This window comes from Lolium perenne, chromosome 3, assembly GCF_019359855.2.
Source record: "Lolium perenne isolate Kyuss_39 chromosome 3, Kyuss_2.0, whole genome shotgun sequence".
Classification (NCBI taxonomy): domain Eukaryota; kingdom Viridiplantae; phylum Streptophyta; class Magnoliopsida; order Poales; family Poaceae; genus Lolium; species Lolium perenne.
In genome coordinates this window covers 216,158,553-216,181,586 of record NC_067246.2, presented here as the reverse complement: position 1 = coordinate 216,181,586, position 23,034 = coordinate 216,158,553, and the positions used below count along the sequence as shown (strand labels likewise).

Genomic DNA, 23,034 nt, shown 5'->3' with positions numbered 1-23,034 from the left:
TTACCTATGAACTATGTGATATTCTAAATTAGCCGTGTTTTGTTTGCTATATTTTTCAGTTTGTATGGACTTTTCCCCTATACTGACTTATTTGGTGAAATTGGGTTAAAATAAATCGAATGGATTGGTGTCGAATCAACTGTACGTATGTGCATCTGGAGTTATTGGTGTCGAATCGACTAGGCGTCTAGGCCGGCAGTGACGTGCCAGTGGTACTCCTCTTTCCAGATTCTTAAACTTGCTCCTCTGCTACTCAACAAGCCGCTTGAACAAACAATGCTTTGTGGGTCTGTCAACCTGCCGTCGTGCTCTTGCCGGGGTTTGTTTACTCTTCTTCTTCTGTGCCTGCAACGGTTGTTGGGACTGAAAGGTACATCAAAACGCGCCTTGGCTTGGCTTTGGGCATTATTAAAGCGAGAGAGGAGGGTGACTTGCTGCCGCTTTCTCCCAATCTCCCAATCTCAGGTGGTGCTTCAGTTGAGTTCACCGCTTCAAGCCGCACTCCTCCTCTTCTCGCTCTGACAGTAGCTTCGAGTGCGTATCTTGCTCTTCCATAGTCGTCAATCTTGGTATGTGGCATCAGCAAACAGTCCTGGTCTATTGATTCCGAAGCTGATGAGATCAAGAATGAGAATTTGTCTCAAGGTACATGCCTATGATCCTCAGAGGTTTCTTCTGTGCTGGATTTCTGCTTTCTGGTTCCCTTCCGATCAACTCTGTATGGCATGATCCAGTGAAAAAGACAAGTAAACTGGTCGTCTCTGTGGCATCCCGGGGGAGGGTCAGGAGACAGAGCAAATGGTTTCTCCACGAATTCCGTCGCGTTGCAGGAATCTGAGTGCGCACCTCTTGTGCGCATGATCAGCTGTGCAACCCCTCCCCTAAACTTAAAAGGGTAATTTAGTCTTTTGTCATTAATTATTAGTTCCTAATACTATTTTAATTAGATTGGTTCTCTCAGATCCAGATCCAAGCCCGTAAGACCCAAGTATTCTATACGTACGTGGGTACCTGGATTGATCTAACCCTCCTCACACAAGGAGAGGTCGGCGAAGCCTGGGAGCTGGCCATGGATAACAGGATGCCAAACCAGAGCTTCATTCCGTCGGCAAGAGAGCCACCGGCTCAAAGATTCGTGTCATCGGCAAGGCCACTTCGCGAGACTGCAGCATGGTGAGGTTTTCGTAAGTCACCTCACAGATCATACATGGAGGGAGGAGCTATGGTGATGATAAAGCGTAGGAGCCCCATCCGTGTTCTTCGGCCAGGCTCCCAATCCCTCCTCCGACGCCTGCTTTTCTCTCTCGATAGTGCTGCCAAGGTCACCGTGGCCGCGGTGACGGCAAGCTTGAGGAAGATCATGAGCGCGTATGCTCAAACTCGATGCTCTCGCTTGCACACCTCCTGCAGGCTGCCGGGATAGCTGCGGCCGCATACCCTCCTCCTCCCTGCCGGCCATGATGCTCTGCTTTGAGCAATGCTCGTGGCCTAGGTGAAGTACGGCTAAGCCCGTCAGTTCCGCCGTGCCGGCAACCTCTCCTGCCTGTGACGACATACATGGCCTTGCCACCACTACCCGCCGACGAGGGATATCGCGCTTGTGCCGGGCAACACACCTCGCTGTCGACCAGGACGAGCCACCGTGAACCGTGAGTGACAAGTACAGACCCACCACGGATGATTACGTGTGAGGTTCGGTTCTGTACTTATTCAATTGAACCGAATGGGTATATACAGGGCCAAATACAACTTAAGTAATCGATAATAGTTTATTAAGTACCATCATACCCTCAATTGTGAAGGGGTACGGAACGATCTGAGCCGGCGCCTCCTCCCTGCCGGCCATGATGCTCTGCTTTGAGCAATGCGCGTGGCCTAGGTGAAGTACGGCTAAGCCCGTTAGTTCCGCCATGCCGGCAACCTCTCCTGCTTGTGACGACATCCATGGCCTTGCCACCGCTACCCGCCGACGAGGGATGTCGCGCTTGTGCCGGGCAACACACCTCGCTGTCGACCAAGACGAGCCACCGTGAACCGTGAGTGACAAGTACAGACCCACCACTGATGATTACGTGTGAGGTTCTGTTCTGTACATATTCAATTGAGCCGAATGGGTATATACAGGGCCAAATACAACTTAAGTAATCGTTAATAGTTTATTAAGTACCATCATACCCTCAATTGTGAAGGGGTACGGAACAATCTGAGCCGTTGTTCTGTTTAAGTTTGAAGGAGGGGGGAGCACTGAAGCAAAAGTGCTTCCTGCCCAGGAAGCAAAGTAGAAGGGCATTTATCGGCATTTTCAGTTCAGTCATAGGCCTCCCAGCTTGCTATCAAATCAAGGCAATGACCGCGTGACAAATATGAGTCTGTTTCTGGAATTTGCACAGCTGCATCCAAGTTTTCCACCTCAACTAAGCATAAAATACGACATAAATAATCTAAACTGCAGGTAATGAAGAAAAAACAGAGCTCTACTGCACAGCAGTAAGAATCTCAGTAATCCCACACATTTAATTTAAGCATCAAGATTAGACAGCTGAAATAATCATCTCAGTTGACGTGGACAGTTTGATTTAAACTAAAACCGAATGGGTACCATAACCAGAAAAGACTAGGTCCAGAATGAGGCATAAATTGTCACAAAGGGCCGTATTGGCATGCCTACATCTCCATGTCAAAACTCAGATGGCAATACACTTCAAAGTAATATCTGGAAACTGGAATGACTTCATGCTCCAATTAACTCAGCATCCTCTCATCAAAGCGAAAAGTAACAACTTGACCTGAAATTCAAAGGAATACACTTGCTTTAGGATGCAGAAACCAAAGCCACTCACCACCAAATAAAACAAGTAACCGATCACCTGGTGCTCACATGGTAGAGAAACAACATTTTTCACTAATCCTCATGGAAATGGAGAAATTTAATATGATCATGATTCATGAATTCTAAAGTAACCAAAACAATTGGCACTTTCAGCACAATTATTCAGTTTAGGATATCCAATAGTACTTAATTTTGTCGATCAAATTGACATAACTGAAGAAAATATATGGAGTTAAATTTACAAGTGATTGGTGCAAGCTATGACACAATAGAGTTACAAATTAATTGCAGATACTAATTAAACACCAATGGGAAGCATTGTCTTATTTTACACGGAACTGAAGCAAATTCTAAGAAATTACGTGTTGACTATATATAAAGTAATGTGTCCTTGACTAAAACACGAAGAAACTAGCAAGAAAAATCAATTAGTTGTCACCTAGTAGGCAAGTACTAGTTGTTCTCTCTAAGAAACATTTTAGGTTAAAACACTTATACTTTGATTGTGAAAGTATGTACATCGTAGTTTCTGAGAAAAAGGAACAATTATAAGTCAACAACCAAGTCGTTCTTTTAGAAATTTACATACAGTACATGGATGTCCCAATAAAAAGATAGAGTTAACTTGACCCAAACGATTAGGTAATCAAATGACAGATAAGGAAACAAGTTTTACACGTGACGATGGGATCTAGGAAAATTGGTTGGGGGAAGTGCATGATAGGACACCATACGAGTAACAAAAACCATAAGCTGTCTACATGATGAGTTATGGAAATTTTGAAATACTTTATCATGTAATAGCTTCAGTAGACACCAAACCGTTATTTGAGGAAGCAGTCTACACCAGTAAGCATAGTAGCTAAATCAAGAAAGTAGGAACAGAAGAAAATGAATACAATTAACATGTCACATTGAAGATTACCTACACCATTGTATGGCTGTATCAAGCACCTCAAAGTTTCTCGTCAGCATCTGTAGCAGGCAGAGGTGCGAACCTCATGAAGAACGGAAAGGCAGAACCCCTGTAAGGCTTGGTCGACTGGTTGCGAATGATTTTCAGCTTGGTGGTGTTCAGATTGAGCACAAGAAGATAGGAATGAGGCTTCCTTATGGACCAAAACTCCATGTAGACATAACCAGCCTTCACTGCCAGGATACGCACCCTCTTCATCCACTCATCACGGCGAAGTTTCTTCAAGTACCCAAACTTATTCAGCAACAATACCTCCTTCTTGAGCATCCACTCATTGTTGCTGTTACGGACCCAGAGCTGCACGCATTGCTCCTTGCTGGACACGATGCAGAGGCCACCGTGCTCCGCCATGTCCGCGATGCAGTAGGATTCACCAGGAGGGAACGGCGGTTTGATGACCGACCACACCATTGTTTCAGTGTCCAGCACCATGATCTTCTCTTTGGTCTTGTAGTACTTCACCTTCTTGGTGTCCGACCGCCAGTACACGAACCGGCCCGCGGACATGCCATCGCTCATGATATGATAAAAATCATCCCCTACACGATGATCCGCATCTGAGTCAATCATGACCCATTTGCGGCTGTCGGAGGAGAAGACCGCGGAAAATGCATCACCCCATTGCTGGAAGCCGATTACCCTGAAGGAGGAGTCGGTCTCGCTCGCCAAGATGGCGTAACGTACCATGTGGAACGAATGGCGCCAGGCGTTAGGCCCGCGGAAGAAGACGGCGGTCCGCTCGAGGGGATCATAGACGGCGAGATCAACCGAGTTCCAGCCGCGTGACAGGAGGAGGCGGCCGCCGTCGCAGCCACGGAGGCGCCACTCATCGTGGTAGTATTCCTCCTCGTCATCTGAATCGATGTCGGGGATGTCTTCGAAGAAGAAATCGCCGTCAGCGACGGCGGTGGCCAGATTGGGGTTACCAGATCCAGCTGAGATGAAGCAGAGGTCAGGGCAGTACCGGGGAACGCGCACGTGGTCGGTGAGGATAAAGCCGACGAGTGGGGGCCTGCGGAGGGAGAGGAAGTTGCGGAAGATCGCAGGGGATGATGCCACTGGGGCCCAGCTCTTGCAGACGAGGGCGGCGCTGGCGAGGGACGCCATGTCGGGGAGGCGGAGGAGGATCCTACCAAGGAGATCGTCGCCGAGGGCGTCCACCGGCGGCGCCAGCGAGGTCTTCGGCTTCTTGACGCTCTCTGTCACGCTTCTCTCCATGGGTTCCATTTCTCTCTCCACAGAGTCTGCTCCTTCGATTGCATCCCTTAATTTCTATATGTCGCATAGATTTCGCGCCACATATTTCACTTTAGCGCCAAAAGAAACTCGTTTCGCTTTTTTCGCGCCAAGATCAATTGGAACCTTTGACCTATCCTTTTTTGGATGAGCTTTGACCTGTCCTTTGCACTTTTGCAGTCAAGGAGATGATAGCGGACGGAGTGGGCATAGAAAGAGAGAACGAAAATCGAACTGAGAGCATCACAGGTTAAGCCCTCAAAATAATTGTTTTTTTAAAGGCCGAGGCAGAAAATTGTCGCGGAACAGAGCCCTAAACCTTACCTAAACCTTAAGCCCTCAAAAAAAATTGAAGGCCTAGCCCTCATTTTTCATCCCAATCTGTACAAACCTAGGTTGAGAGGCAAAATCCCCAGACCCCTTCATCTGGTTAACGATGCGTCGCGGCAGGGAAAAATCCCTCAACCGCTCGAGCTCCTCCTTCCCCCCTATGTCGCCGTCGGCCCAATTTCGCCTCGCCCTGCCCAATCCCGCCTCGCTCCGCCGCCCCGCCTCGCCTCCGACCCCTACCGCCCCGCCTGCGCCCGACCCGAATCGGCCGCCGCCCCGCCCCAACTCCGCCTGCGCTCGTCCACCGGCGGTCAAGATGCCGCCGCGCCGCGCCATGCCGCGCTCGTCCACCGGCTACCACGACATGCGGCTCCGCCCCTCCGGCCGGTGGGCCGCCGAGATCATGCGCGGCGGCGAGCGCTTTTGGCTCGGGACTTTTGAGTCGGCGGAACTCGCCGCCGGCGCGTACGACGTCATGGTGTGGCGTTTCGACGGTGTCGCCGGGCCGCGGAACTTCTTCGACGTCGACAACCTCGCGGCAGCGGAGTTCGTGGCGCCGGCGTTCAACGTCATTACCCGCACCGAGGAGCGCGCCGTCCGCCGGAAATACATGTGGATGTCCATCCGCAACCGCGATGAGGTGGACATGGCCGCCTTCCGCGCGGCGCATCCGCAACACGTCGAAGCGGAGCTGGAGTTCTACGCGCAACTGACGGCGCAACGAGCTGCAGCGGCCGCCGCTTGTCCGTCTTCATCCTCGGTGCCGCCTCCCACTATCGTAGTCGACGACGATCCTGATTGGATCGACAATATGGTCGTGGAGCTGGAGGCTGAGGAAGCCGCCAAGAAGACCGTGGAGGACGACGACAATCCCGATTGGTGCAACAAGATGGTCGTGAAGCTGGAGGCGAAGGAAGCCGCCGAGGAAGCTGCCAAGAAGGCCGCGGAGGATGGCGACAACTCCAATTTTGATGAGGACTTCTGGGATAAACCCTAGATTTCAACGATCCGATGAACTATCTACCTAGTATGAATGTTGATGAACTACCTAGTATGTATGTTCACTGTCAGTGTCAGTGTCTTTGAATGAACCACCTAGTATGTATGCTGATGAATCTTATTTGTTGAAGTTTAAATGTGTCTCAAAATTTGAATGTTCTGAGGTTTGAACGCCGGGGCGCAGACCAGTGCCTTCAAACCAACCCTCAAAACAGAATATTTCTGTTTTGAGTGTTGGTTTGAGGGCACTAGTCTGCACCGGCTATTTTGGATCTTTAAAATCACAAATTCTCGACCCTTAAACTCCTTTTGAGGGTTACAGGTTTGAGGGCGCTGCTAGTGATGCTCTGATGTGATGCCGAAACAGTAAAAACTGAGTTCTCGGTTTCTGGTCTTGTTGCATAGTTTTATGGTTTCAACTCTCACGAACAGAATCTATAGTTTGTGAATGCTTATTTTTAACTGGTAGTTTGTGGACTTTTTCTTTGAGGTGGTAGTTTGTGGACTTGGTTAACCTTAAAACCGGAACATGGAAGTAATATGAATTAGAGAATCTATATCCGATTTAAAGGAATCCGATAAATAAGGATATCTGATTTCGAACTTACAATAGAGGTTATGGTATGCTAAATAACACATAGTGCTTCCTATTTTTTTAGGACTATCTGATGCTTTTTATCTGAATACTTCGACTTTCATCCGAAATATCAAAGCTAATAGAGCATATTTAATAGTTATTGAGTTGTTGAGCTCATCCGTTAAACAATAGCTCTCTTACATTGTCAATATATGAAATATGGAGTCTAAACTTATTTAGGATACTCGCTATTGAAGTATGATTTGTTGTTTGCTTTAGTGTATCCATATGAACCCACTTTGTATGGTTGAGTTGCATTTATTCATTCCACCGTGTTACATTATTTATTTTATAACTATTTAGTTAAACTTGTTTTTTGTTGTTGTATGGTTTGACGACATGGTTATGTCAGTACATAACCGATTAATTTTGTTTCCACTCCGGCGTCGGCTCTATTTCTGTTTCGCATCCAGAGTCTCATATATTTGTATTTGAATCCGTAACCCTCACTATCCCATGTGCTTCAAATCCGCCAAAAAATATGGTATGGGATATCCTAACGACAAAACCCGATGCATATTGAAGGCCCAGTAGAGTTGCCTAGGCTCTGTCAATCAGGCGTGATGATTTGTATTTTAGCCCTTCTGTGTCTGTTTTGCGCTAGGCCCGGTAAGAGTTCACCCTCGCCTTTTTTCTTCTTCTTTTTTTTCAGTTTTCTTATTCTTTTTTTATTTTTTTATTTTACTTTTTGTTCTTCTTTCTTCATTTTCCATTTCTTGTGTCATGCAGTTCTCTAGTAAAAGTAGATGCTACTTCTGAATCAGCTTTGGACGTTGGATAGGGATAGGCCGATGGCTCGCAAAGGGAACCCAATCTCCCTATCTGCTGCGCTATCTGCTGCGCATTCACCATACTGTTTCCTTTTTTTTCGGGAATCATCATCATCATCATCATCATCGAGTATCTTGATGCCTTTTCCACCTATCCGGCAGGCAGCACCCTGCCAGGTAGCTATGGCTTACCAAACATCAAACATGCATGGTAAGTTGGAAATTATCTAGGACTCGCCAGCCCCACTACGGAGACTGTCAAATCTGCTCTCTTCCGGGTGAGTGGTATGCTGAGAGCTTCGGCTGAGCGGTACTGCCGAGCTATCTGCCTGTCTTGCTGAGGCGAGAGGCATTGATCTCTTCTGAGGTAAACGTTGGGAGACTAGCGACCTTTGTTCTCTCCAGTATGGCATTTGCTTCCTTTCCTTTTAAATATATTCTATAATAACTTTTGCCCTTTTAAAGCCAAAGCGAAACTCGGAAACCTACTATGAAATCTGAACCCATCACAAGTGGTGCAACCGTGCAACAGATCCTGCGATTCAGAATGTTTGCTAAGTTCACCGTTCCAATTAAGAACAAAGCATACATTGATTTAAGAAAATATTATATTCTGCATACAACAGGAAAATCAGGGCTCTAATGCGCAGCTGAAATGATCTAGATTCGATCACGCTGCAAAAAGCATTTGACCTGAGCTACGATGTGAGACGCTGGCTTAAGAAACTGGACAACACAAGACTGATAGTAAATTAGACCATCGCAGGCAACATAGAAAGTTTGAATATACTCCACCCATTTCATAATTTTTTCATTGTTTTAGTTCAAATTTGAACTAAACTACAAATACGACAAGAATTATGGAACGGAGGGAATAACTAGCACCCAACGAGTACTATTAACTAGAAAACGACTCAATTCAGATAAAAGAGATGCTATTGTCCCAAAAGGCCAAAATCAGAAAGCCGAAAAAGATAGGCATCCAATCAGCTTCTACGATTCCAGTAGAAATAGATGTCTCAGGTGATGCTCTGGTGCTCCAGTTAACTTTTAAACAAAGCTAGAAGAACTTGACCTGAAATGCATAGAACAAAAATTATTATTTTCTGCCAGATCATGCAAAGTGACATGTTTGTAGGTCAAGCATTCAAAATACAGAGATTTATATGCATTGTTAAAGCGCCCTTTAGAAGCTACAAACAAGAGCCACCACAAAATATAAGAGGTCACCGGTCACCTGGAACTCACATGGTACAGAAATGCATCAGGTCTTTACTACTAGACCTGGAAAGCACAAATCCGTTTTGACCATGATTCATGCATTCTAAGAGCATCACCAATTCGGGATGCTTAGAAAACTGAAATCACAGGCATGTACAAGCGCCTGGTCGCTAGGAGCCATAATTTGTATGTCTTTCCCAAGCGTCCGACTCCTCTTCAGGTGCCGATGCCAGAAAGAGACGGAAACGAGGCTGGAACTGCCAAATCGGCTGGGATTCCATTTCTAGTACCTATAAAATTAGCGTCGCATTGTAGATGGCCTAAACTAACTACTTATCCGGTGCATTCTACAAAATTATTAAGCTTAGCACAAAACCAATGGTATTTATGTTTGTCAATCAAATGGACATTATCGAAGAAAATATAGTGAAGTTTAATATGCAAGTAACTGACGCAAATTATGAGCTCGGCATATGCAGCACAGTCCATTGGCATCATCAGGCCTGCCTTCCCGCCGACCGTGTGGAGATCCGACGCTCCACCCAAGTGCAGATTCTACGCGTGGCTTGCTGTCCAGGGGAGATGTCTGACGGCAGATGTTCTGTCGCAGCGCGGATGCCCGCACGACCCGCTCTATCCGTTCGGTCGATCACAGCCTGAAACTGCAACCCATCCGCTTGCTACCTGTCCGTACACGAGGGAAATCTATCTGGGCGCTGGTTGTTGATCGTGCTCGGCTGCCGGTCTCGCTGATCCCCCATGCTCACACGGAGCTGCAAGATTGGCTGGTCTCCTCTTCTCAACAGGTCAGATCAACGAGCGCCAAGATGTGGCGGTCCATCGTACCGCTTGTATGGTGGTGGGTTTGGAAGGAACGGAAGGATATTCAGTCATATGGCTAACTCGCCGGCAGAGCTATTTCACACAATCATGTTCGAGGCGCGGCTATGGGTTGATGCAGGGCGGTGGAGGATTCTAGCTTTGACAGAAAGACCAAAGGAACCTGACTACGTCGCCGTCGGTTTCTCTCGTCGCTCACGAGCGAAGCTGTAGCTAGCTTTTCCTCTTCTCTGTTGTTCTTGTGTTTTTCGTTTGATCTTTCGTAAAAAAAAGGAAGTCGAGAAACAGATTACAAATGGATAAACACTGAAATCCAACTGAAGAATAGCATAGAAAATTCAGAAGCTAACTATAGACTACAATGTTTACAGTGACTAAACCAAGTAGAGTAGCAAATAGTTGCCGTGGTACCTACTGTTTTATTTCAAAATCATTCATTTTCAGGTGGAAAACATATATTCATGTGATTGGCTGACAGTTTGTTTGTAATTAGTTTTGCGGGGAATTTGTTTGTAATATCTAGAAAATTAAACAACTGTATACAAACAACTTATTAGTTGTTTCTGAAATAAGAAAGATGCTCTACACATGATAGGTTCTAGGAAAATTGGTTGACAACCACGGAATACTATACACACTCTAAGAATATTAATGCAATTCATGAGCAGCATTATTTGGAGTATTTTTATTTACATTTAAGGCTGTGTTTGTTAGCAAAGTTTTTTTTTAAGTATTTGAGCAATACCACAGTTTTCAAAAATACTACAGTTTCAAATACTTTGATGTGTTTGGCTCTGACTAAAAATTGCAGTATTAATACTTTAGTATCCTTCAAAGTGTAGTATTTTTGAAGTATTAAATAAACAGGCTCGGACCAGTTTTTTCTGAAATGGAGAACAATGAAAACGTTCCCGCTGATGCAATCGTTCCTTAGTTTATGCATGCTTGCATGGAATCTGGTACCTCTGATGCCCTTTACTATACCTCCCAATATTTTGTACTACAAGTACAAACGTATTTCAAGTCTTTTGCTTGAAGCACTATTTTGAATTTTCTTGCCGAAGTATATAATGTTCACAGCTTCCAACATTCATTACTTGTTCCAGGTAGCTAGCTAGGACTAAAGTTCGAATGCTTGAGCAAGTGACGCAATAACCATGTGTAGACGTCTGATGGTCAAACGTCAATCAAAGGGACAGTAAAACAACACTTGCCAAACACCTTGTAGTTTTTGCCAAAAATGAAAAATATTACGGTATCATGAAACTGCAGTATTTTTCTCCATTCACATAAATACTTTAGTTTTACAATACTTCAGTTTTAGAGAAACTTTGTTGCCAAACTAAGCCTAGCTTGGTTCTTTAGCAAATGGGGACACATGATCCATTAAGCACCAAATTTCTAACCAAGAAAATAATCACAAATATCATGATCTGAGAGGAATATCTACATCAATAATTAAATACCTAAACAATGAAGTAGAAACAATAGAAAATAAATTGACCAATCAAATTAGACATTACCTTCTCCATTGTATCAAGCACCTGGAAGTGTTTTGTCATCATCTGGAGCAGGCAGAGGTGCCAACGGTATGAAGAATGGAAACGCAGGACCTCTGTACGGCTCGGTCGACTTGTTGGGAAAAATCTCCAGCTTGATGGTGTTCAGATTGAGCACAAGAAGGTAGGAATGAGGCTTGTTTATGGACCAAAACTCCATGTAGACATAGCTGACCTTCATTGCCAGGATGCGCACCCTCTTCATCCAATCCTCACGACGAAGCTGCTTCTTCAAGTACCCAAACTCCTTCAGCAACGACACTTCCTTTTTGAGCACCCACTCACCATCGCTGCTGCTACGGACCCAGAGCTGTACGCATTGCTCCTTGCTGGACACGATGCAGAGCCCACCGTGCTCCGCCATGTCCGCGATGCAGTACGACTCACCTGGAGGGAACGGCGGTCTGATAACTGACCACACCATTGCTTCGGTGTCCAGCACCATTATCTTCTCTTTGTTCCAGTAGTCTTGGGACTTCTTGGTGTTGGACCTCCAGTACACGTACCGGCCGGCGGGCATGCCGTCGCTCTGGCATCCGGAAAAAATAGGTAGCACACGAGTGGCATCCGACGGCGGAGGATGAGCCGGCCCAATACAGCGCGCCCACGACTCGGAATGTGGCGTCAGCATCATCCGCGACGATGGCGTAGCGGGCCACGTGAGAACACTCGCGCCAGGCGCTGGGCACGCGGAAGAAGATGGCGGTCCGTGAGAGGGGGTTGTACACGGCGAGCTCCACCGCGGCGCGACCGCGCGCGAGGAGGAGGAGGCCGCCGTCGCAGCCGCGGAGGCGCCACTGGTCGTCGTAGCGTCTATGTCGCCGGCCGGCCGGATCTATGTCGGGGACGTCTTCCAAGAAGAAGTCGCCGTCGGCGGCGGCCGAGGCCGCATCGGGGTTGCGGGATTTGGCGGAGACGAAGCAGAGGTTAGGGCAGTGGTAAGGGACGTTCATGTCGCTGCCTTCGGCGAGGATGAAGCCGACGAGTTGGGGCCTGCGACGGGAGCCGAAGTGGCGAAAGATGGCTGGGACGCGGGCCACTCGGCCCCAGCTCTTGCAGACGAGGGCGGCGCTAGCGAGTGACGCCATGTCGGGGAGGCAGAGCAGGATCTCGCCGAGGAGATCGTCGCCGAGAGCAGCCACCGGCGGCGCCGGCGGCGCCGGCGAGGTCTTCGTCCCCTTGACGCCACATCCCCCACTTCTCTCCCATGGTTCCATCAATTTCTCAAAAGCTTTTTCTTGGATTGGATCTCTCTTTGTAAGGGGGTTTTACCTGTTAAGAGCATCTGCCAGTAATTAAAAGTGGCAAAAGTGAATAATAATCGTCACTTTACGGGTTCAGTTCGGAGAATGGAGTTGATCACTGTAAATACGCCCGGCCCGGGAAAAAAAATTTGGGCCGCGATCGAAAACCTAACTCGGCTCGTAATTGTAGGGGTTAAACGCCAAACTGAACTTGAACCCTACTTTCCCCATTCTTTGCGCGCGACGAATATTTCAGCTCCTCCCATTCGCGCACAACTGCCGCCGCTGCCTCCGTTCTCCGCGCCCCCACCGTCTCCTCCAATGCCGCTGCCGGATCTATGCGAGATGAGCCTCAGTTCGACCCCGTCGGCCGCCGGTGGCACCTCGCAGCTTCCGCCACCCTCTCCCGTGGTGCGCGTCTCTCCCGGGGCGAGCGGAGCGCTACCGAACCCCGCCGAGGTTGCGAACTTGGTCGCAGCGACGAACGTGAAGAAGCGGAGGCGCTTCGGTATGCACTTGGTCCCGAAATGAGGTGTCGCGGGCAGCCCTGCTCTCACGGCGGTCCCCGCCCAGGTGGCGGCGGGAGCCAAACCGAACAAATCCCACGCGAAAGCTCCATCGCCGGGGCTGAGGGGGAGAGGGCGAAGAGCAACCTTAGTGGCACCATCGTTGGAGGAGATGAAGCTTGCATAAGTTGAAGCCACCCGAGAGGAAGCAATCAACAAGGCCAAGTTGGAGGAGACGAAGATCAATGTGAAGAAAGCCAAAGCAATGAAGGAGTATTGGCTGAAGAGAGGGAGATCATGATGATGTCCACGAAGGACATGAATGAGCAACAATTAGAGTGGTGGAAGGATGCCACGGCGGAGATCATAGAGAAAAGAAGGCTTTCTCGTGAAGGGGAAAATGGTGGTGCATCGGCTACCTATGGAGGTGGTGGCGACGGAGGTGGTGACGGTCATGTCTCCCTTTGATTTGGTTGATAAGTTTGTATCGATTGATTGTTAGCACTAGGTATTTTATTATATGTCGATTATGTGATAAAATCCTGGTATACGGGTTCGGACGCTGTTGTCGCGAAACAGAGCCCGCAAACCAAACCCAGAATATTTTGTTTTACAGTTTCAGTTTACGGGCTCTGTTCTGCGCCAACCCTCCTCCGAACCGTAAACCCATTTTCGGGAGACTGAACTTCAGGTTTTCGGTTCGCACTTTTACGGGCACTAGAGATGCTCTAACTACCTATTGCAATCCATGGCATTTTATACTTGCAAAAACTAAGATGTCCTTGTAATTAATGATTAGAGAGTTTATGATGTATCATACGTGTTAGATAGTACAGTATAATGCCACGTAGAAATAGAAAGATAAATACGGAGTATTAAGTAGATTTTATACATAATTTTACATTAAAATTCTACAAATCATAAATATAAGAAAACTCTAACACTACTGCATAGTACTACGTATCATGCATTATGTACTAGTATCATATGCATGTCAATATGGGAAACCCATTTTAGCTCATGGGTGTACATCATTTCCAAAAACAGATTTCAAAATGTTTAAAAATCCTAAAACAACATTCGGGTTGTACTTCCGCACATTCTATGCCTGCACACAAAATGTCGTGAAAAATATTATTTTTTGTGGCCTGTGCAAAAAAGACAATTTACGAGACATTTTTTAAAATCTTTTTACATAGGCCACGGTAAAAAAAAATCCTGCAAATTTTTTGTGAGCTAACATAGAATGTCCGGCAGCACACTAAGAAATTTTTTTCGAATTTTTTATTTAAAATGGATTTAAATATTTTTCCTAATAGTTATATCTACACCTACGAGTCAAAACACCATGTCCACTACTACTATGCATTGTGAGTTTGTGACTAGTCTCACCGCTGTGCAAAAGAGACCAGAAAGAGGCAATGGAGGAGGTGAACGGCGAGGTGGCCGCTACCACTAGCCACATATACTCGGGTCGGGTCACGTGCATTGCTTTTGGTCAGACAATGTATAATCAACAACAAAATAAGGGTGACCAGATTCAGCGGATACAATCGCATCAAACAGTACAGCTACTTGTGTGACATATAAGCACGGAACTGTCAAAGCTTGCAGCTAGTACACACCGTTTTACATGAGTAACATCGTAATACCATTTTAGATGGAATACGAGAAGGCATCTATAGTTCCATCACTATATCATACTTACTAGTCTTTTTTCTCCGAGAGAGAATCACACAAAGCCTGACAGACAACAACAATCAACAGAGATGCTTCCATCTAGCGGAAGAGCTGTGGAACTGATCGCTTCGGTATCTTCCCTTCAAGCTTCAGTCTTCTATATGCTTCTCTGATGTGGCAAGGTCTGATCGGTCCAGAATCCTTCCTCTCGCTCATTACTATTCTAGCTGCAATATGCAGGTTGAATTCTTCAAAAACAATTTCTAAAATCAAGGTGGTCATGCTACCAACATTTTACTAACAAAGAACAGGTATTTCATAGTACGGAGTATATTAAAACTAAGCTGGAAACCAGGAATTGCTTTGGGCATGGACATGCATAGACGACCAATTATAAACTATAGTCAGTTAACAATTTAAAAAACAGATAATTTGCTAGTCATGCCACAACGCAAGTAAAAAGTATTGCATACATCGATATCATATGCGTAGAGAGATTAAAGTAAACACGATAAGTACTCTGTACTTGCCTGTTTCAATAACCTCACCAACAAACATCTTTGCTATTCCTGATACTACGATAGTTGTTGGCATAGATATCTTTTGACTGCCAGTGATACTTGCCAATAGCTGCCAAAAAGGATAAAAAAGTCAAGCAAAAAAATGTAAGCATAAACTCACTTGAATCACTGATGATAAAATAAATTTAACCATGTTTCCCTGCAACTACTAGAGCATTTTGTTGGCACAATCACTCCATACACATGGTAATCAGTAATAGCCCACTTCACAACATATTAGCAAGGAATAGTTTCAGTCTCAGAATGATTCTGCAAGCAATGCATCCTAGGCTCCTAGCTACCTATAGCTACGAACATATTTTAAAAGTTATTTCTTCAAATTTGAGGAAACTGCATACAAATGATCGTGGTAAGTGATGAAAACCAGATTAGTCTCAACTGAAGGTGAAAGCAACAAATCATGAAGTCTGTCTACGATTCGACAAATGTAGACATGTGCTATATATTAGTATGGTTCAAAAAGAGACATGTCACAGAGGAAACATCTATCCGAAAACAATAAGTGATTTAACAGGGAGAAAGGCATAAGACTTAAGATAAACCAAGCAAATTGATAATGCGAACACAACAATCAAGAAGGAAAATGATCCACGTTATACAAACATACTTGCTTACAACCTCAAACTATGGGGCAAACTGAGAGAGATGAGCATGCCACATGTACCAGATTCTTCAGTTTATGTGATTTAAGTTAGCTTCAATGGAAGATGGGAAGGGGCCAAACCTTCTTCATATTAGATTTCTGGAATCCAGATCTCCGGAATGACTCGTAGCGGTTCATCTGATCTTCAGTAAATTGGGACAGTAGGGCACTACAAAAGGAAGTTCATGTTACTTAATACGCAATTCTGTATCACTACGTAGTATATAAATCCTTGCTGGAACATAGATCAAAAACGTGAGAATGGCAATTTGATCTGTTATTACAATTACTCGGATAACAATTGAGTACAGCCAGCTTCCTGTCGACCTTATAAATCATCCGGGGGAAAGGTACGATCCGCGAGTAGCTAAAGAAATCAAATGCGTAAACGATGCTACCACACTAGATTCACGTCAAGGATCTGTGTTTCCTAGACACCTATATGCTTCCTACTTGCACGTTGATGTTTATGCGGTTGATTCAAGTCAAATTATGGTGCGCAGGCAAGCTAATTCACAAAGGTATACGTGTTTTTATAATAGGAGTAGAGAACATATAGGAATTTGAAAGAAAATAAACGAATTTCTAGAAGCATATAGGGCAAAAAGCTAGGTCGAGCAAGGACAGAGGATACCGACTTCATCTTGGCGAGCTTGTCGGGGTCGCTGGTGCCGGAGGGCAGCTTATCGATGTCGACCTCCATCTGGTCCTCCTCTTCGTCCTCGTCATCCTGCTCCTTATGGGCCGGCACCTTGGCCTTCGGCGGCGGCGGGGCGGCGGAGGTCGAGGGCGCGGCTTGCGACGGAGGCCGCGGGCGCGGCGGCAGGGAGCGAGGGCCGCCGGAGGCCTCTGCTCCGTCGTAGTCGTCGGCTAGGGCGTGGGGCGGCGCGGCGGAGGCATCCTCCTCGGGCTGCGCCGGCGATTCCGGCGGCGACTCCTGCTCCTCGACGGCTGCCTCGAACGGGTCCTTCATGGGTCACGGTGGATTCTGGAACTGGGAGTTGGGGGCCTGAATTTTGTTTCGCTTAGCGGGGTTCTGTTTCGAGATCATTCTAGTTATGGGCCGATATTGCCCTCCTCAATTTACTAGGCCTTTTCCGATAGTTTCGGCCCAGACGACCGGAGACTTCTTTCAGTGGTCGGACCGGGAAGAACATGAATCTCCATCTCTCCTCATACATGATGACCTTAGCTCAGATGGGTTGAGATTTTAGCATGTGTTTGGTGGCATGTGTCTGTTGACACAAGCTGAGTTGAGATGTTGTTTGGTGGGCTTGGATGTGCTCAGACGTGCTCAGCTCATGTGCAGCAATATAAAATTACAAAAAGGTCCAAAATTTACACAAAGCCCCTTGAATAGAAAATAAAAAAATCAATCGGGTCCTCAGATCCATGACCAAGCTTGCTGCTTGCTGGCCATGGCGGAGCTTGCTGCCGGCGGCCGCAGCGGCGTGTCCTGGTCGACGGGAGGGAGGTGGCGGCGCGAGGACACGATGGAGCTTCGTGCTGGCGGGCAAGGAGGTGCGAGGCCGCGGCGGCGCGAGGCTGCTGGCGGCGCGAGGCCGTGGTGAGTTTCTTGGCGGGCGGTGCGTCGAGGCGGCCTGCCTGGTCGACGAGAGGGAGGCGGCGGCGTGTCCTGGTCGATGCGAGGGGTGTCCTGGCGGCGCGTCGAGGCGGCCTGCCTGGTCGACGAGAGGGAGGCGGCGGCGTGCTTTGGTCGACGGGAGGGAGGCGGCGGCGTGCCCTGTAGGCGGCGGTTGGCGGCGCAGGGATGCGGCGTTGGTCTTCCTGCTCGGCCGACGCGAGAGGAGGACGGGAGGGAGGCGGCGGCGTGGTCTCCTGCTCGGTCGGATGGGAGAGGAGAGGTCGGGGCTCGTGTGGACTGTGGCAAACGGGAGAGGATGATGGGGGAGAATGAGGGAGAGAAAGAGGTGGGGGTGGAGGTCTGGGTGGCTGGGCCGCGGGGTTGCTACAGTGATTTGCGGGATGGGTTCAGCTTGGTTGAGTTGTGAAGCTCGATTTGAGCTTCGCAACTGTTGCGGTCAGAAACCCACCGGCGGGCAGCGACGGGCAACACAGGAGAGCCGGGAGCAACTTAGGGCTGCGGCTGGCCCTGGTCCCTCCGAGCGACGGCCCGCAAAGAACTCCGGCACGCACGTCCGATGCTGGTGCAAGGGCGTGCCACCTGACCTATACCTGGTCAGGAAGGTGATGGAGATGCCTCGCTTAGTTTCCTGCATGGCATACACGTAAACATTAAATACGAGCCTCGATCGGCTCTCAGGTTGTCCTGTGAATCGGCTCAAAGAGCCGATCCACCCATGATTCGTACGAGGTGTACGAATATATGGTGGTCCTGCTTGATCAAGATAAAGCTAAAACGATCTACGACGATTTGGGGTTTTCACCGCATAATCGGATCATCCTACTCGTGATTGGGCCTCGCGGTCACGCACGGTGATCGTAAGCCGATCCTAGACAAGGCCTAAAAACCAACACGAGGTTGATCCCCGGAACATCCTGTCTAGGGCTAGCAAACTACACCCTACGCGCCGCTGGATCCTCCAACCCTTTGTAAGGCCTAACTATGCAGATATTAAACTAATCCTTGAAGAACAAGGAGCAACCATAACGGATCGGATCTACTAAATAATGATCAAGCGGGGTGCCGCCCCTACGCCTAAGATAGGCGTAAGGGCGGCTAGATGTCTAAGGGTTGCACGACGATAGCATATGATACGAAGAACAATGCTAACCCTAACACATCTAAGATAACTACGTTGGTCGCCATCAAAAAGGCTTCAGTACGAGCAACGCATGAACGACGAATAAACTTATACTGTCTAGATCGATGCGATCTAGGCAGCATGATGCTTACCCGGAAGAAACCCTCGAGATAAGGGAGTTGGCGATGCGCCTAGATTGATTTGTGGTGAACGTGATTGTTGTTTATTTCATAAACCCTAGATACATATTTATAGTCCGTAGACTTTCTAACGTGGGAATAATCCCAACCGTGCACGAGACAAACTCTAACTAACCGACACGTATCCTACTATGTTACAGATACAAGGGCAAACTAGCCCAAACTTTACATATAAGGCCGATTCACGTATTTCTTCCATATATATCCTTCAAGTCCATCTTGATCGCGGCCCACCTCTGATTCGGTCAAATTCTGGTGATAACACATGCCCCCCTGGTTTTGGAATTGATAATTCCAAAATCACTCTGCTTTTCTTCGTCGGGTCATGTCGTGGCAGAACCGTTGCAGTATCCTTCATCATGATGCCTTGCCTTCTCAACTTCTCCGCGTGACTTGGCAGATTTATTCCTGTTGGGCACCACCTCCTCGGAAACCGCTGTGGCATTGAATCTCCACTATATCCTCTTTATTTAACCGCTCTGAATCGTCTGCCACTTCATCCCCTTGCTCTGCTCTGGCCATCGGCACCAAGAAAACCCTCTTCCCCTGCAGCAATGTCGTCCTCTTCCTCCATCTCCTCAGGCCTCTCCCTCCAGTCTGCCTCCTCGAGCGAGCAGGAGTGGAACTTCGACCATGTGCCAGACGGCCCACCCGAAGCACTCGTCGGGTCAGATGGTGACCTACCTCTGACCGATGGGGAAGACGACCTCAAGTTCCTCATCGAAGGGGAGCTGAAGAGCGAAAGCGAAGACGACCTCCATCCCTGGGTGAAACCCACCTCCTCCGACGGGAAGGAGGAAGAAGAAGAAGTAGAGGAAGAAGAGGAAAAGGAGGAGGATGACTCCTCCTCCTCCACTGGGCATCCGCTGGCAAAGCGATTCCGCGCTTGGGCGGACAGCGAGGACGATGATGATGATGAAGAGGAAGAGGAAAGGGAGGAGGATGAATCCTCCTCCTCCGCCGGATATCCGCCGGCAAAACGCTTCCGCACCTAGGCGGACAGCGAGGATGATGATGATGACGAGGAGGAAGAAGAAGCTCCGGCCGAGGGCTGGGGCAGCAGCGACGAGGAACTCCCTGGAAGCAGCGCCGACGGCAGCTACAACGGCGACGATGAGGACAGCGACAACCCCTAGAACAAGGGCAAATTAGTGTAGGACTAGTAGTAGCAGTGCACTAGGCATCAGATCCCCCTTTTGAGAGCCATCGGCTCTTTCCTGTAAAGCCGCTCCTTTGAATCAATAAGAATTGTTCTTCCAATTTGATTTTCAATTAATCCAATTTCAAGCCTTCCGCTCGCCACACCAAGACCGATAGCAACGTATCGGATTTTTTTTAGACGCCTATGAAGCCAGACTCATATACCGATTAGACCGTCAGTCAAGCACTTCTCAAATTCAGACTGTGATTTGATATCTGGCCATAATATTTCGCAGTCCAATAGCCGATGGCTGTTCATCGGCTGTTTTGAGAATCCAGTCTCCTTCATTTTCTTGCAGCAACAGGACGGTCCAAACCTTGTAGATGACGACGGCTTCCCTTTCTAGCTCCTCTCTGTAGCTCTAGCAACAAATCACCGCTTTTGGAGAAGGTTATGATGCAGGGTCAGCCGATGCACCTCCAATCGGCTCCCAAAAACAGAGTGTCTACCAAATCAGCTGCACCCCGAGCCTCAGTCAAAGTGAGAACAGTGGCGAGGATACACAGTTCAGTCCAAGGGCCCTGAATTTAGGCAAATTGAGACAGCCACCATGCAGAGGTCCTAATCATGCCTATGAGCGTAGCTGGGAAAGTGGCCAACTTAGCCAGGCCGACGGTAGACGCACCAGAGCCGATCACCCTTCTTCCTTTGAAAGCCGTTATTGCAGATGAAGTACCAACGGCTTAAAGAGCAAAGGCAAAGGGTTGCACCCAAACTGGCTCCTTGCAGCTGAGGTAGTTCTCATTGTTCATCCCTTCGAGGAAGCAGAAGGACTCACAGCTGAACTGAAAACCGACCTGGTCGAAATCCGCGTCTTGAACACGCAGCCGGAAGTCGATGCCCGTGCATCGACTGTATATCGTGATGATGATTTTTTTTTTACTGGCCGATTTTTCTATCGGCCCCCAACATTTCACTGCACACATGTTCATCTGCACATGTCCATCTGATTAGGTGCCCCCCGAGCCGAATCTGTCAGGGAACTGCAGATATCGGCTCTGTAGTTAACCAAGGCACTGTATTTGCACGTCGGCTCCGGTAGGACCAATGTTGATTTTTCCTAACTCATCAGCCGACGTAAAACCGCTGCCCAGTAGATCGATGTTGAACACAAGCAGAACATGTGGTGAGGATAATTTTGGCCGATTGCTGGAATCGGCCTCCATATTGATCGAAGCGCTCAATGAAGGTTTTGCAATGTCCCTCCATATATCTTTGGGGCCGATCCCAAGGATCGGCCTCGCCACGTTTGTCTGTAGGTTGGTTCTTGCTACACGGTCAGGCCGGTGGATAGGACCAGCCTACCCCGTTCTTCGTCACGTCGATGCGCTCGCAGTCGTCCAAATTGATACCTGAGAGTGGCTCTTGGCCTGCTGTTTCCACAAGCGTTCATGCCAGCCGTTGAAATCTTGGCTGAGTCATCGGCCTGGACGACCTCTACCTCATCTCCATCCCACTGTATTACGCATTGGTGCATCGTGGAGGGAATGCAACAGTTGGCGTGGATCCAATCTCTTCCTAGCAGGACAGCATAGGTGCTCTTGCTATCGACGATGAAGAACGTCGTAGGGATGGTTTTCCTTCCTACGGTCAGATCCACGTTCAGAACACCTTGTGCGTCAGACACTTGGCCGTTGAAATCGCTCAATGTCACGTTGGTCTTGATCAGATCCGAGCTAGAGCGTCCCAACCGACGTAGCATAGAGTATGGCATAATGTTGACTGCCGCTCCGGTGTCCACCAGCATCTTGTTGACAGGCCTCCCATCGATATAACCTCGCAAGTACATGGCCTTCAGATGTCTGTAGCTTCTTTCTCGTGGCTTCTCAAAGATAACCGGCCGTGGGCCGCAGTCAAGTTGTGCCACAGGTGCCTCGTCTAATCCTGGAGCACTGAACTCCGTAGGAAGGATGAACACCATGTTTGTGCCAGCCGATGTTTCATCATCGGCTTTCCTTTGCTTGGGGCGCCACTCCATTTTTTGTGGTCGACCCTCTTCATCCAGGGTTCGCTGGATCTTCGCGGCCAGATCAGGCCGCGCCTTCCTTAGCGTGTGCAGGTACAACCTTTCGGCTTCCTCCAAGCCACGCAGTCGCTGAACCCTACGCTTTTGGGAACGGCTGAGTCCATTAGGGCACCGCCTTGGCCGGTGGTACTTGTCTTCTTCTTCATCATCGTCTTCCAAATCCTCGAGATCTTCCACTCGAGGGGACTCAGCGTGTTTGTTCCGAGGCGGGAGAGGCCCTAAGCGTTGGAACACGGACACGTTAGCTGCCTCCTTCTTCTTCTGTTTACATTCTGGGCAATTGCCGATTGTAGGCAATCGGCTCATTCCTGAATCCCAGCAGTGTCTGAAGAAGGGACAGTCCCAGTGCCTATCCTCGTCATCTCGCTCCCTTGACTTTTCCTTGGCACGGTGCTCGTACTCCTCCTCATCGCGATCATGCCGACGATGTCTTCTGGCTTCTCTAACCAGACGATCCCTTTCATCATCGTCGTTGGACCGTCGGCGTTGGTCATACTGACTCACGTACTTGTTGAGGAGGTGATCAGAGAGAAGTCGCTGATATCTTACATTCTTTACTTCTCCCTCTGTGATGTAGCGCTTGCCATCGTGACGGAGCCGATCGCGTGGAGCGGCCTCCTCTGTGTCCTTGCTACGAGAGCAACTGCCCTCGTCTCCGTCCTTGCCAGAGTGGTGTCCAGGTCCTACCATGTTGATGTTGAACGAGAATCCTGGCTGGCAACCTTCAGGGTAAGTGCACTCCACCATGTTAACGGCGGGAAAGGGGTGGGTGTCGACCTTCATGGCGTACTGGTTAAAAATCAGTCGTCCTTGTTCTATCGCCATTTGG

The 23,034-nt window shown here is 48.2% G+C and overlaps 2 protein-coding genes and 1 pseudogene across 3 annotated transcripts; all 3 read right to left on the bottom strand.

Moving 5' to 3' along the window:
* Nucleotides 1-2,496: 2,496 nt before the first annotated feature.
* On the bottom strand, nt 2,497-5,145 carry LOC127343344 (uncharacterized). Of its 2 annotated transcripts, none has more exons than XM_051369460.2 (2): nt 3,760-5,145; nt 2,497-2,786 (listed from the first exon to the last, which is right to left on the bottom strand). In XM_051369460.2, the coding sequence occupies exon 1, from the start codon at nt 5,031-5,033 to the stop codon at nt 3,786-3,788; it is 1,248 nt and encodes a 415-aa protein (XP_051225420.1). In that variant the 5' UTR covers nt 5,034-5,145; the 3' UTR covers nt 2,497-2,786; nt 3,760-3,785. The 2 variants fall into 2 exon arrangements, with proteins under 2 accessions (XP_051225420.1, XP_051225419.1); XM_051369459.2 differs by having other exon boundaries at nt 3,756-5,139.
* Nucleotides 5,146-8,552: 3,407 nt separating this feature from the next.
* Nucleotides 8,553-12,624, bottom strand: LOC127343343 (uncharacterized; annotated as a pseudogene).
* Nucleotides 12,625-14,636: 2,012 nt separating this feature from the next.
* LOC127343342 (transcription initiation factor TFIID subunit 11) lies at nt 14,637-17,072 on the bottom strand. Its single transcript, XM_051369458.2, has 4 exons — nt 16,691-17,072; nt 16,134-16,221; nt 15,355-15,458; nt 14,637-15,051 (listed from the first exon to the last, which is right to left on the bottom strand). The coding sequence occupies exons 1-4, from the start codon at nt 17,023-17,025 to the stop codon at nt 14,928-14,930; spliced, it is 651 nt and encodes a 216-aa protein (XP_051225418.1). The 5' UTR covers nt 17,026-17,072; the 3' UTR covers nt 14,637-14,927.
* Nucleotides 17,073-23,034: the final 5,962 nt, after the last annotated feature.